This window comes from Nothobranchius furzeri, chromosome 11 (genome assembly GCF_043380555.1).
Source record: "Nothobranchius furzeri strain GRZ-AD chromosome 11, NfurGRZ-RIMD1, whole genome shotgun sequence".
NCBI lineage: Eukaryota > Metazoa > Chordata > Actinopteri > Cyprinodontiformes > Nothobranchiidae > Nothobranchius > Nothobranchius furzeri.
In genome coordinates this window covers 43,101,634-43,116,922 of record NC_091751.1, presented here as the reverse complement: position 1 = coordinate 43,116,922, position 15,289 = coordinate 43,101,634, and the positions used below count along the sequence as shown (strand labels likewise).

At 41.9% G+C, this 15,289-nt stretch overlaps 1 protein-coding gene across 7 annotated transcripts in view; it reads left to right on the top strand.

Moving 5' to 3' along the window:
- The window catches only part of ptprma (protein tyrosine phosphatase receptor type Ma), a 244,746-nt gene extending 230,613 nt beyond the window's left edge, over positions 1-14,133 (top strand). For 6 of the 7 annotated variants that reach the window (XM_070541590.1, XM_054742532.2, XM_070541592.1 and 3 more), the window contains 7 exons: positions 1,437-1,586; positions 1,960-2,133; positions 4,932-5,063; positions 8,110-8,235; positions 9,449-9,612; positions 9,755-9,890; positions 13,086-14,133. In XM_070541590.1, the coding sequence (XP_070397691.1) occupies positions 1,437-1,586; positions 1,960-2,133; positions 4,932-5,063; positions 8,110-8,235; positions 9,449-9,612; positions 9,755-9,890; positions 13,086-13,139 (936 nt within the window). In that variant the 3' untranslated portion in view covers positions 13,140-14,133. The remainder of the gene's footprint in view (positions 1-1,436; positions 1,587-1,959; positions 2,134-4,931; positions 5,064-8,109; positions 8,236-9,448; positions 9,613-9,754; positions 9,891-13,085) is intronic. The other variant, XM_070541591.1, reaches the window with a different exon arrangement.
- Positions 14,134-15,289: the final 1,156 nt, after the last annotated feature.

The following is a 15,289-nucleotide window of genomic DNA, read 5'->3' as shown; positions in this document are numbered from 1 at the left end:
ATTCCTCCCATTATCGTCTAAAATGCAACATAATATAAATTTTCACTGGGAGCCACATTTTTCAAACTGGTTTGAGAACAATTGTATTTTTACCTTTAAATGATGAAAACAGGACTGCAACTTTTATTACATGCTAAGTCATCATTCCCACCTTCTTTTCTACTTTTAATGGCCATTCTTTACCAAATACATTTATTAAACTGTGCACAGAACTATTCCCCCAAAGGTGCGTCGCACAAGTGTTTGGCAGCATGAGCAGCAGTAACAGGACTTGAGGCTTGGAACAGGAAGGATTTAGTTCATATCGCTGACTGAAAACATTCCTGGCTCGTATTCCAGCTTTGTTCTGGTGAGGACAACCTGACGACATTTCCTGAACGCGGCCATCTGGAGATGTCTGCGGTGTTGCTGAACGCATCATTTGCCCGTAATTCTTTTTAAATCACAAGCATCATTGGACTTAATGGACAAATGTTTCATCGCTGACGTCCGAATGGGGGATTTGAACAACTGGAGACCAAACATTGAGTCATTTTCCTGAAGTTCAGTGACCTTCAGAGTGTGTTTGTGTGTGTGTATGCGTGGTTTCCCTCGCAGGTGTTCAGGCTCGTTGGCGCGGCTCCTCAGCTCATGGAGCACAAACCAACTCTCCAAAAGCCCGTGCATAAAAATGTACTGCTTTGTTGTTTATTGTTTACAAGCTCAGATGAGATCCATCATCCTGTAGACCGAAAGACAGCCGACCTCCTGACCCTGCAGACCTCAGACTTGGTTCAATCTGTGCCAAACAAAAAACAAATGGCAGAACATGTTTCTGTTTGCATCTGTAAATCAGTGACCCCTGTGTGTACAGATTTTGGTACAAAGTGACAAGGAAGTGTCAGCTGAAAATGTCACTTCAGAATAGATTTGCATCAAGCTTCAATCTGTGTCAGCATCTCCAACGCTTGACTGATTGACTTGAGGAGGAGGAAATGGGTTTTGATTCTTCACTTTGATCTATTTGATGATGTTTTTGATCATTTTCAAGCACGAGTCTGTTTATGACCTGATTATTGCCACACTTACTGACCTAATCGGGATGCTCAGGTTGGATCAGATTCTTAAAGAAAACAGGAAAAGCTTAAAGGATAATCAGAAAATTCTTTACAAATATCATTACAATGACATGGCAGATATTTTTACACATTAAATCAGTTTTGAATCAAGAAAAATGCAACAATATGTAACATAACCTTTGAGCATAGACAATGACAAATATTAGTCATAAAAAAAGGCCAAAGGGGTAAAAAGAAAGCACGGCGAAGACAGGAAAAGGTCATGGAAATCTTCTTGTTTCGTCTTTTCTCTGCTGATGGTGGAATGTGTTTTTATTTTTAATGTTGAGAAGTAAAAGATGTCTGACAGATTCGCAATGAGGATGCTGTTTTTTTCAGGAGCAGTATGTCTTTATCCACGATGCCATTCTGGAGGCCTGTCTTTGCGGCGACACCACCATCCCCGCCAGCCAGCTCCGCTCCGTCTACTACGACATGAACCGCCTGGACCCGCAGACCAACTCCAGTCCCATTAAGGAGGAGTTCAGGGTGAGCAGATATCTTAATGTGATAAAATATGTAAACAGTGTGTGCAAAAGCTTATTAAGTCAAACCTCTCTAATGCATGTTAGTGCCTGTTGCTCTCCTGATGAATGGCATAGCCCCCTTCTGGGCCAATCAGGAGCAAACATAATCTTGTGCATTAATATGTAGCACCACCACCCCACTGGGGCAAAGAGTGTTGCTGGAGTCGCATCATTCCCTGAAGTTTCATCACAGTAACATCAGGGGAGTCAGCGCGATCGCTAATGTAGCTGATTAAAGAATTGCATTGTTAATTACCATAGTGGGAGATAATTAGACACCAGCGCCTACCTCCCTGTTTCGATATGACAGCATGTGTTCTGCTCCGACCCGACAGACTCTAAATATGGTGACTCCCACGCTGCGGGTGGAGGATTGCAGCATCGCCCTGCTACCTCGCAACCACGAGAAGAACCGCTGCATGGATGTCCTGCCACCAGACCGCTGCCTCCCATTTCTGATCACCATCGATGGGGAGAGCTCCAACTACATCAACGCCGCACTCATGGACGTAAGAGTCAAGCACACCAATCAGACCATTTGGGCTGAATGCATCAACTTAAGTTTTGGGAAGTAAAATGAGACGTTCCCACATGTTGTTTCCTGTCAATCACTAGTCACTGATGTAAAAGCTCCCGTTTTGTATTTGGCAGTTAGTAATGATGTTCTGCACAGTGAGGGAGTGATTACGCAGGTAAACAAGATCCTATAAATAACAATAAACCCATTGTAGTGTGACTGTCAAACACTTTATACATATATGTATGTATATATACATATATACATATGTATGTATGTATATATATGTATATATATATATATGTACATATATATATATATACAATATATATACATACATATACATATATATATATATATATATATATATATATATATATATATATATATATATATATACGCCTGTCCAACTACTTAATGCAAATGACTAATCAGCCAACCACATGGTGGCAACTCAGTGCATTTAGGCATGTTGACATGGTCAAGACGATCCGCTGCAGCTCAAACCGAGCTTCAGAATGGGACAGAAAGGTGACTTTGAACGTGGTATGGGCGTTGATGCCAGACAGGCTGGTCTGAGTTTTTCAGAAACTGCTGATCTTATGGTATTGTCATGCACAACCATCCCTAGGGGATTACAGAGAATGGTCCGAAAAAGGGAAAACATCCAGTGAGCAGCGAGTTCTGTGGGCGAAAATCCCTTGTTGATGCCAGAGGTCCGAGGAGAATGGCCAGACAGGTTTGAGCTGATAGAAAGGCAACAGTAACTCAAATAACCTCTTGTTGCAGCCAAGGTTATGCAGAAGAGCATCTCTGAACGCACAACACGTTGAGCCTTGAGACAGGTGTGGGGGACATTTTCTTGGCATACTTTGGGCCCCTTAGTACTGATTGATCATCGTTGCGTCACCACAACCTACCTGAGTATTGTTGCTGACCATGTCCATCCTTTAATTGCACCCCAGGGCAGCTGTAGCTACATCGTAGCTCATCCCCACCGGCATGTGAATGGGTGAACGACTGGTTGTGTTGTGAAGCACCTTGGAGGATTGTAGAACCTTAAGAAGGTACTATACCAATACAAATACAGTGTACCCATCGTCTGATGGCTACTTCCAGCAGGATAATGCTCCATGTCATAAAGCTCAAATAATCTCAGACTGGACTCTTGAACATGATGAGTTCACTGTGCTCAAATGGCCTCCACAGTCAGCAGATCTCAATCCAATGAAGCTTCTTTGGGATGTGGTGGAACAGGAGATTTGCACCATGGATGTACAGCCGACAAATCAGCAGCAACTGCTTGATGCTATCATGTCAATATGGACCAAGATCTCTGAGGAATGTTTCCAGGACTTTGTTGAATCTTTGCCATGAAGGGTTAAGGTAGTTCTGACTGATTTTTCTTGGTTCATGAATACACCATTGCCAAGCAACAATTATAACATCTGAAATGGAAAAAAAATGTACCCCAATTCAAAATAAAATTCTAATTAGCCTACATTTTCTAAAGAAAAACAAAGTATTTTATTGATTATCATTCTCTGAGATGAGTCCAGAGCAGAAAAACTCTGAAGTTCAGAACTGCCCAAGAATCAGAAATCAGTTTTTTCTCTCACTGATTCTCTTGGCTGCTCTCTACTGATTGCACAGAATTGCTGCACACAACCTCACTTGGATAATGAAAATGGCAACAAAGAACACCTTGACCGGGAATGTGTTCACTGATGAATCTCTTGGCTCCTGCCAGGAATTGGTCACTGACCTTTCAGGTACATCACTGCCTTTGTCGCCTAATGGAGCCACAATCTCCTTAAAAGTGCATTGCACCAATGTAATCTCCATAGATATGAAAACTCCATTAGGGATGGGTCAAAGGAAAGTATCTAGTTTAGAAAAAGGCCCGATACTCACACTGCAGCCTACGATTTTCCAAGGAGTGCACTTGGTGGAGTTGCCTGTAAGGCTTCCAGTGCGTAGGAAACAAGTGAGCAAAAAAAACTTCAGAATTGGGACCGTGAGCATCACGTCATCAACAGCGACTTCCTAAATGGGGATGCTGGTCGCTGTTTGTGCTAATTTGCTGCTTGAAATGATGTTGAAACAAGTGATTAAACTGCTGTCATGTTGGGTCCAAAAGTACCGGTACAGTCAACAATCATCTTTAACAGACGTGTAAAGGGGCAGCAGAAGCTCAGGAGTGGGGGTGGGTTGTCCAATGATCTGAAGGTTGTAGGATCGATTCCAGGACAGAGACTTCTGCTGTTGTGTCCTTGGGCCTCGCCTCTTGTCAGTGAGCCCCAGGGCAGCTGTGGCTATGTTGTAGCTCATCACCACCAGGGTGAGAATGTGATTGACTGTGTTGTAATGCTCCTTGGGGGGGTTCTTGGACTCCAGAAGATCCAATACAGGCCATTTTTACCATTTTAATGCATCTTTTCAACAGAGAAACCTTTGATTGTGATCCTATACGAACACAATTGTAAAAGAGTCAATATGTCCATACTTAAACTTGATAATACGTTTTTTTGGAAAACACATTTGAGTAATTTCTTCGCCTTTTTCTCAAAATTCCCACACAGCAACGGGTTTTAGGTAACACTGTTCACCAGTCTGCACAGATGCAGGTGTAGTGCGAATCAAGGGTGCAAAAGGGGATGCACTTGTGGCACGCTGCACACTTGTACCACTGGATGGGAACACGCAACTGTGGGGGGGAATTGTGAGTACTGGGACTGAGTCATAATTCACATCTTTTTTTTTTGTTCTGCTTTTTCCTTTCTCCTCCAGAGTTACAAGCAACCCTCTGCGTTCATTGTGACCCAACACCCGCTGCCAAACACGGTGAAGGACTTCTGGAGACTGGTGTTGGACTACCACTGCACATCCATAGTGATGCTCAACGATGTGGACCCAGCTCAGGTAAATCAGACTAAATACATTTGCTCAGAGCCAACAATAACCCTCCAGGATTGTTGCAAGAAGTTGACTCACATATAACGTAGACTATTAATCACAAGTGTGTATAAACCCTGGGAAAGCACACACAGATATATCTGTTAGACATGCTATATATTTACCGTTTGAAATAAGGGAGATGCTGCAGAGAGGATGCCATGAAAGTGGAAGTAGGCCCCTGGAAGAGGCTCTCCAGATTTTGCAGCCCGAGGCTCTGTCATAACATCCGGGGATCAAAGCCTGAAGCCAGGCTGCTCCCCCCTCTACCAAAATCCCCTTTCCCTAGGTGACTTTACTGACTGACTGGTTAGAAGAGGCCTTTCATTCAATATTCTCACTGTAGCCGGCCCGTCAGGCAGCCAAGAAAGCAGCACAGGTGGGAATGGAGAGAGGGCGTGTAGACGGAGGAGAGGGAGATGGAGGTTTGCTATCTTCTCTATCCACATCTTTGCTGTTTTTATTTTTGCATTTGTTAAATTTGTCAAGTTTTGACAGGTTCTCAGAGGAAGCTGGAAAGTGGTGCATAAACAGCCACTGTTTGTGAGTTGGAGGAATAAAGCGAGTAGATGTTTGTACGTCCATCTTCTCGGGTTTTCTGCCTTGTTCATTTGCATTCCTCTGATGCAGAAGGGTCTGTTTTTTATCATTCCTCTGTTGTTTGCTAATGAGCGTGCAACTCTGCAGTAATGAGTGTGTCGGGTGTAGACGCTCTCCGCCTGCGTGTGCACTTCTGCTCTGGTTCAGAGCTGCATGGCCAGCGGTGTGCACAGGTGTGCGTTCTTAACTGGGCTTCCTTACCTGCTGAGCAAAAATTGGGGAGATTTCACTGCTCTTTTGAAACTCTCCCTGGGGGGTTATGCCTCTGTTTTTGGAGGAGTCCGTTACACCATCAACAACTTGGTTTTTGAACTTCCTCCTGCTTTAATTGCTGATGTTTTACTGAAGTCTATTGATGGATTTTTGATGTTCTGAGAAGAGGTATTTATTTCCACGCTGTTTGCAGAAGAAGGTGATACATCTTTGTTTATCGGTACAGCAAGTTGCAAAAAGAGGCAAAATCTCAGAATAGGTAAAGCTACAATGGCAAATTTGGAAAACAAATTAGCTTAAAACTTATTTCCATCCCTCTTAACAACATTCTAACATAGTATAACTGTAAATATATTGTGTTGATTTAAAAAATGAAAAAATGAAAAAAGTGGTTCTCTCTCATTTGTCGAAAAACCTCCACCAATAACAGAAAGTATCCACCGGCCTATCCGGATGTCGGTCTCGCCAAACCGCCTCGCTTTCCTGGGTCCTCCATTCATTACACACTCACGTATTTATCAACAGAACACCACTGGGGTGAGAGGGTCTCCGCTCAAGAATATCAGAAGACCAGAAAATTATTTAACACAAGTTTTATAGATATTTCTTGTGCTTTAGGTATTTATATTCTTCTTATTATTATTCTAATCTTTTTTCAGTCTTAATCTAACAAAATCCGCCCAATAATCTTCAGTTTTTTTAGCCATTTCCAAAGTAGAAATGTTCATCAATCTGAAACATGAAAACACTTTGATTGGCTTTTGGTAACAGAAAAAAGAATGAAAGTCATTACACTCAACATCAAAAGAGAAACATCTATTTGATTCTTTTTTATGTCTTGCTTTGATAAATCTATAAATCTTCCTTTTAAAAAATCACATTTAAGTTCCTTGGTGCTTGAATGCTTCATTATTTAAATGTATCTGAGAAACTGTGAAGAAAACTGCAAACGTGTCCCTTTATAGAAAGACGCGTAGGGGAGTCGTGTGTCTGACTACACCCTCTAAAATTAGCAAATCATCAAACCTGCCAAAGTCTTTATTCATAACTCATCAAACATTTGTTTTTAGCTATCTTCATTTAGCAAAACTGGAGTCCTGGTTAAAACAGTTAAAACAAATAAAAGCAACTGAATTGTTTTGATTTTACTTAAAGGCCAAGTTCACTGAGAAACAGTTATTTATTTATTTATTTTCTTTAATAATCGGTCACTCTGAGTTTCACATGCTGGCTGAACATGACAATAGTCTCCTACACCTTTCTCCTGCCTTAGCTTCTCAGTAAAGCCTGACAGATCTACGTCACGCTGTCACTGAACACTCATGGACTCAGCATCTAGGCTCACCGCGGGGACGGCTGAAACAGCAGGTAGTGTCTCCACAAGCAGAAGCTAACTGTTAGCATTAGCAGCTCCACCACACAGCAGAACTCCTCGGGGCTCGTGTTATTTGTGGAGATAAAACATCAACATTGCAGAACAAACAGAGTCAGCAGTAGAGTCGCGTTGCACTTAGTCAGTCAGAGGCGAGATGTTTGAATATAAAAAAAAGTCCTGTTGTCTGAAGTTCAACTCTGATCTGGCTCAGTTCTACTTCCTGAAACAGGAGAGTGAGAGCTTTTTCCCTAACAAAGATTGACTCACAGGACATTTATATATTTGTTTGATCCACAGCAAATAAGTTGAAAAAACAAGTGAACTTGGTCATTATTTTGTGTTTTTGGAACTAAAACTTGTGGAGACGGTGGCACAGGAGCACAAGCTCTCACTCCATAATCAGAAGGTTGCAGGTTCAAGCCCTGCTCAGTCTGTTGCTGTCACTGTGTCCATGGGCAAGGCAGTTAACCCACCTTGCCTGCTGGTGGTGGTCGGAAGGACCGGTGGCGCCAGCGTCCCACAGACTCGTCTCTGTCAGTGTGCTCCAAGGCAGCTGTGGCTACATCGTAACTCATCACCACCAGGGTGTGAATGTGTGTGTGAATGGGTGAATGACTGATTGTGTTGTAAAGCGCCTTGGGGGGTTCCAGGACTCTAGAAGGCACTATGTCAAATACAGGCCATTTTAAACTAATCATTTTATTTCTTTTGTGTGTGTGTGTGTGTGTGCGTGTGTGTGTGTGTGTGTGTGCGTGCGTGCGTGCGTGCGTGCGTGCGTGCGTGCGTGCGTGTGTGTGTGTGTGTGTGTGTGTGTTTTTTGTTCAGCTGTGTCCACAGTACTGGCCAGAAAATGGAGTCCATCGCCACGGCCCTATCCAGGTGGAGTTTGTCTCCGCTGACCTGGAGGAAGACATCATCAGCAGAATATTCCGGATCTACAATGCGGCTCGGGTACGGCAGCTCAGTAGGGCCACGCTGATGAAAATGTGACCTTGCTGACCCGTGGCTGTGGGCTGCTCTGATGGCCTCTTCTCTTTTTGAGCAGCTTTTTGTTTGTCTTCCTTGTTGTGATCACCGCAGCCAATTTCTCTTGTGACTGCACACTTCACACATCCCACACGTGTGGAGGCCTGTCCGCTCAGGCCTCGTTTTTGCCTTAACTCCACAGCTGCGCCGGTGATTGGACCGAGGTGTGATTGCCTCAAATCTTTTAGACAGCTTGAGAAATTTTCACCTGTAGTTAAAAAGGAAGAAATCAGAGTTTCACACCAATTTCTGGGAACATATAGTCTCTTTTTACCAAGTTAAGAGAGAAAAAAAAAAAAGCTTTTTTGATTAAACACAATAAGCGGATAAGTGAGGCACTGCATCCAAAAATTATGCTTCATTGTAAAATGATGGTTTGAAATTTTGGCTGCAATTTATTTTTCAAATATTTTTTGGTAAATTTTGTTATTCAAATATATTTTATGTGTTTTTTAATTAATCCTTTTGACTCAAAAAAAAGCAGGAACACAAGAGACAAGGTAAACGCGTGACATTCACCCTGAAACAGGCTTTGACAGAGTTTGGAACATTAAGTGTTTGTATTTAAACAAATTAAACGAGTTGAAATCGCATCTTTTGCGTTTCTTTTTTAGCCCCTTAGGCAGGACACTTGACTGTTTTTCACCAGAAGAGACATTTTTATGAATGAGAGGCTGAATAAAAGTTTAAAGTAAGATCCGTCTTAGGACAGCAACCAAGTTTTTCAAATGTGACCTCCCAGCTCAGACGGGTCAAGACCCCCCCCCCCCCCCCCCCCCCCATGCTGACATCACCTGTGTAAGCTCTTTACTGCGATGGCCGATGGCTCCTTCTCTTATTAACACACTGTAATCTTATCTGGTCTGCAGAGGCGGCGTCATGTAAAGTACAAGACGTTTTAATCACATACGATCACTGTCGAGAGTTTCTGATCGATACATGTGTCTCCAGCAGCAGCTGTGCTCATCCATCACTCCGTCTTATCACCACAATCATCTCCTGAGTTACTCTTTGTCTGCTCTCAAACAGTCTTGTGTCTCTACTATCTGACTGCATCTGTGTGCAGCAGTGATTATCCCACCCTTTCCTCTGATATGTGTGTTGACACGCTTTAACCAGGGCATCCTTGTCCCCGCAGCCTCAGGACGGGTACCGGATGGTGCAGCAGTTCCAGTTCCTGGGTTGGCCCATGTACAGAGACACGCCCATGTCCAAACGCTCCTTCCTTAAGCTCATCCGACAGGTGGACAAGTGGCAGGAGGAGTATGACGGGGGTGAGGGACGCACTGTGGTCCACTGTCTGTAAGTTCCCACAACCACCAGCACCTCCATTAAAAATGAAACATCTCCACCTACTGACTGAAAGCTCTCACTGCAACAAAACTGCTCCTCATTGGCCACAAGTCCTTTTATGTTAAATCCAATGTTTCTGCAACTGCTGCAGGAACGGAGGCGGCCGCAGCGGGACTTTCTGTGCCATCAGCATTGTGTGTGAGATGCTCCAGCACCAGCACTCAGTGGATGTTTTTCATGCGGTCAAAACGCTGAGGAACAACAAACCCAACATGGTGGACCTACTGGTGAGGACCACTGTAGCAGATTATACTGGTTTGTTACACTAATCACCATGAGGTATCAGAGATAGGACACAGATATAGAAATCTGGCTTAAATTGTAAGATTTATTTATTTAATCAGAAAGTTCACAATTTTTTTTCAAATCAATCCTGAATTGTGTTTTTTTCTGACCAGAATTCAACCATTGATCACAAATATCAGTGAAAATGGTGATAATTATCACAATGAACCCTATAAATGTTAAAGAGTTACACCTGTGGATGTTTCTCAGACCTTTTGGAGGCTAATTTCCTCAGAGGCTATGTGATGGAAGAAGTTTAGTGACTTTTACTGATATTTATGAATATGATTGTTTGAACTTTTCATGACACAGGTTTGTTTCTGCGTTTCACTTTGAAAAAAGTCCCCCAAAATACTTAGAATAAAATTTTCCCAGCAGCACACTTCATTCTTTTATCCCTTAACTCTATAAATAAAAGCTAAAGGACATTTTACATTTTCTTTTCTCAAGTATGTTGACAATTAGACTTTTATTAAAGGGACTGTAAGGAAGTTTGAAGTTCTTACGCTCGCGATCGCCACTCAGGCCTAACGCGTAACTGCAGCTTCAAAAGTAAGCTCCTGCATGAGGTGCGCATGCTGTACGTGCACACTCCTTAACGAAAATAACAGCTGAGACAGTCCCGTGTGTGTGTGGGGGGGGGGGACAGAGGACAGGAGAACGCGCAGCTAATTAATTAAATAAGTTGGTTCTGTACCTTTCTCTTCAGCACAGCCGACAAAGGTTTATGATGGGTCAGTCCTCCTGCATGCTCAGGTCATTCCCTTCCCTTGCTTGAAAAATTGTTCCAAAATGAAAGTTGAACCCACATCTTTTTTATCTGTGAATTCAGTGCCGTTCGGCAAGTCTCAAAAAAAATTTTGGGCATCTTACTGTAAAAAATATATCATTAATGTAAAAAAGAAACTCCAAATAACAAATTACATTCACACCTGGAATTGTACGCGGGTCATTTGCATGACAGACATCTTACTAGGTGAGCTAAAGCACCAGCGACAGTGAATCTATCTGTAAAGTTTATATCCTTGATGACAGCTTAAACAACGTCAATCCAAAGAACAGTTCGGAGTGAAAATGGCTATTTTGTTGCTAATTTGCAGGAAATATCTAGAAGAAAGTTATACGGAAAGTAGCTAAGGGTCCTCAGAAATGTAGCTAGATTTGTCACTAGGTGTTAGGAACAGCGACAAAGTCGCTGAGTTGGCACTACCTCACTCTCTGCTGCTAAAGCTACGGATAGCAAATGCTACGGGCGATGCCTGAGCGTGAACGCGCATGAAGCAGCCTGCTCGACCCGAGCATCTCTCTTTTTCTGTGATTTTACAGAAAAACAAGCAATCACAGTAAAAATGACAGGGCTCATTCTACAGGACCAGGGCATTGCAGGAGAATGTATGAAGAAGACATTTATTATTTCTATACATGTTTTGACTGTCAAACTTCCTTATAGTCCCTTTAACAATGATTTCTGGAAGGTTATTTCTAAAATCCACTTTAGATGTGGATGAATTGTTCTCGTGTTTTTAAAAAATCTGACTTGAGAATTTGGCCAACTTTTTTATTTTATTATTGTAACCTTGTTCCTTGTGCAAAGCTGTTAAAAACAGAATTAAAGACAGTTCAGGTAGTCTGAAATGTCAGGATCTGAGCAGTTTCTCTACTGCAGCGACAATGCAATCAGCTGCTGATCAGGGACACTGTTCTCGGCTCTGAGCTGGATTTTATTAAGTAGACGAGTGAATAACGTTTCTTCTGGCTGCTTAATGCTGGTTTTATAGAATTTAAGTTATAATTTGATCATGTTGCTTTGGTACACAAGAATATTTGGTCAAAAATATGTTTATTCTATATTTAAGTGAGATTTAATCCCTTTTCACTCTCGGATATTGGTCAAATTTAGGCATGCCCAATATAAACAGCCTACCATTAATATCGAGACGGAAGATATGCTGGCTCTGTCCTCTCAGCCGTTGTGACTCCATGCGACAGGACTTTGCAAAGACATCAGCATGTTGCGATCATTTCACCAGTGAGTGATGTCACTAATCAGCGCCAAAAGGCGCCCATGGACATAAATAACATAAAAAATTATTTATCAAGATACGCCGTAATTTATGACCTGAGCGGGACCGGGAGAGCAGCTGTGCAACGTAAAAAGTGGAGTTCAGTGACCAGAAGAGGCGCTGTTTTCACAGCCTATTTATTTGTTTATTTATTTATGCAGGAGACTAGAAAGCAGCGTAAATCGCACTGTTGTGGGGGGATATCCGCCACATTTTTCATCATTGGGATTTTAGAAACGGCGATCTTAAAGCAGCAAGAATGCTGCTTATTTTATTTTCTTTCCATTGAGCTTCATCAGAAACTTTTCCAACTATACACATGCCGGTTGTTTGGCGACATCTGAAATCATTTTCACGAGTTCATGAGTTACAACCAATTAGCATGAGTTAATCACAAGTCCCGCCCAGCCGCTTTACCAGGCCTTCCTCTGGTTCCGGCATTATGTTGGTCCCTGATGAGGCCCAGGAATTGGTCCTTTTGGGCCGGCCTGGTGAAATGGAGACATGCGCATGCATGATCCGGTAAAATTCCCTGAATGCTCCGACAGTGAAAACAGGCTTTATGTCCCTAAAACAAGCCGTTTTTTTTAAAGTCCCTGTGGATGACGTCAACAATGAAAAAATTTCAACAGAACCACCTTTCACATTCAAAAGGACATATCGGAGTTTCTCAGCTTATTGCAGTCTGAGCAGGGAGAGGTGGGCGTGGCCAGCTCGTGATGTGCCCTTATCTGTTTTTGTTCTAGATGTTTTGTGTGTTTAATGTTGGTCAGGCCTACTGCGGAGACAAATGTCTATGCCTCAGGGCGCTGGGGCCTTGACAGTAAAGTTCATTCTGATTCTCCATCTTGTTTTTGTAAAATGACAGAACCCTGAATCGGCTCATTCTGGAAGGTACTGAAAATGTCAGGACTAAATTAGCTGAAATAGCCTTATGGGAGAAGGATTTAGTGTAAAGAACCTCTTGCACATGTTTTGTATTGACCTTAGAGCTATTATAACTTTTTATAAAGTCACACGTACCCTTTAAAATGTACTGATCACACTTCCTGTTTGTCTCCATGCACGTTTCAGGACCAGTACAAGTTCTGCTACGAAGTGGCGCTGGAGTATTTGAACTCTGGGTAACGTGGAGCTTCTGTGTTTGCCTGGAATGACAAGTTTGGGGCAGAATGAATGACTGCGGCTCACATGTGTGCATTATGTTAAAAGGGTTACCAAGCCAATGGGAGGCGGCACACAGGACCCTACGTGCAGTTCCCCTCCTTCTGACCAGCCCTCCTTTTACCTTCATGGTCTGAACAGAGGAAGGTAGCAGGAGTTGTACAGTGCTTTTATTTTTCTGGCTAACAAAACTCAAAAAGAGCACAAGGAGTTTCTTTCTTTCCTGGATCCCCCTCTCTCTTCCTGCCTCCATCAGCTGCCTGCCTGTCTCATTGGTCGTTGCCTTGATCCTCATCAAACGGCAAGCGTCCGGCGCTCTTCACTTCCTCGTGGAATGCACACCACTGTACATATTTTAACGTGCTCATTTCTGTTTTGCTGAACTAATTGTTGAAGGTCATGAGATTCAGGAAGCTTAAATGTTCTGTGATTTTTCAGACTTTTACGACGACTCAGCTTCATGCCGCGGGAAACGCATCCGCTTACCTTCTGTCCTGTTCGGGGATCCAAAGCTTTATTTGCACTTCCATTTAATTCTTGTTGTGCATATTGTAAATATGTCTGTAGATTATTTATTTGCTGTATTTGTACTTTCTTTGTGACTTGCAGTAAGTGACAATCATATGTTCGATAGGTTTGGTTTATTGAGTGTATTATGTGCTTTTTGAGTCATCTAATACGACAAAGAAAATCAATTGTAAAGAAAAAAAGGATATATATATAAATGTATCTTCAATATAAACACTGGGTTAAGTGTCTGTGCCTTGTCTGAATGAACCCGGGAGAGATGGGGACACCTACTGGACACAAAGGAATCTACAGTACATTGCCAAAATACTGATTCTGGATAAACTTTAACTCATTTTAAAATCTATTGATGTGATTTAAATTCTCACTCTTGAACTGTAAGAGTTTAAGGGAACCAATCTTAATAAAGATTTTTACCAGTTAATTGTCATCTAGGTAAAATTAATCTTTGTGCAGAACAAAATTAAAATTGAGGAGTATCGATGCAAATATTTTAGGCTTTTAAGCTAATTTAATTTGCTTTTATGTTTGTTTTATGTTGTCAAAATGATTTTTCTTTTAAATCCAAGTTTGTTTGAGTAAAGGTTTGTGGTATAGTTTCTGATTTTCTGTCAAAAAGGAAAATTAAACAAATACAGAAACGTTTTTTAATGACAGGAATTTCGTTATCTGGAAAATAACATTGATGGTGTGTTTGGTGAGATTTTCCCCCAATGGTGGTCATGGAAAACACTGATGGAACCATGGACGTAGTTTTGACTTTAGAAGTGGAGGGACATGTCCTACCTGTCTCCCCACCACAAAACTGCATCCATGGATGGAACCATACCGATTTTGAGGAAAGGAAAAGATAAATAAAGGTAAGATTATTCGTGTAATTTTTGCATGTACATCGATTTTACTATTTAGAATAATATTTTCTTTATCCCAACTCTCCTTGGAACCAAAATACGGCAACATCTGCTAGAGGAAGCATAATTACATTTATTTGGGTCAGGTAAAAACTAAAAACCATTCGAGATTATTTCATGGAATCCCTGCTGGTACATGTGCATCTGCAAATTCTAACAGTTTATTCAGTAGATTAAATCAGTTTGATACGGAACAGGATTAGCATTGACGAAAGGATTCTGACTTTAATCTCAAAGTCAAAAAAGTCAGATTTTTTTCCTCTTTCTTTTCAAAGGCCCTAATCCTCCTCCGTAGCACGAAACAGTAGGGAATGACGCAAAAATGAGTGTGCAGGAATATCAGCCTAGGAATTGTTTACCTTCTGAATTATTTACAAACCAACTCGTGACCATTATGAGTTTATATTGTGGGACTCAGCTGAGCCGTGTGAGCATCGTCAAATAAAGAGGAGAGAGGGTGTAATCTAGATCAAACGACCCTCTCTAAGGTCTCCGACAGCATTAAACTTTCAACACTTCTTCCTGAGGAGACATGTCAGGACTTTTCAGTCTCTGCCCCGTGTTTGTTTGGTAGAATATTATATAATCCGTACAAACAAGCCCGTTCCCAACACCTTCCATTATTAATGGAGTGATGTATGGCTGCTTCCTCGTCCTGCACCTGGTCTGAGGGGT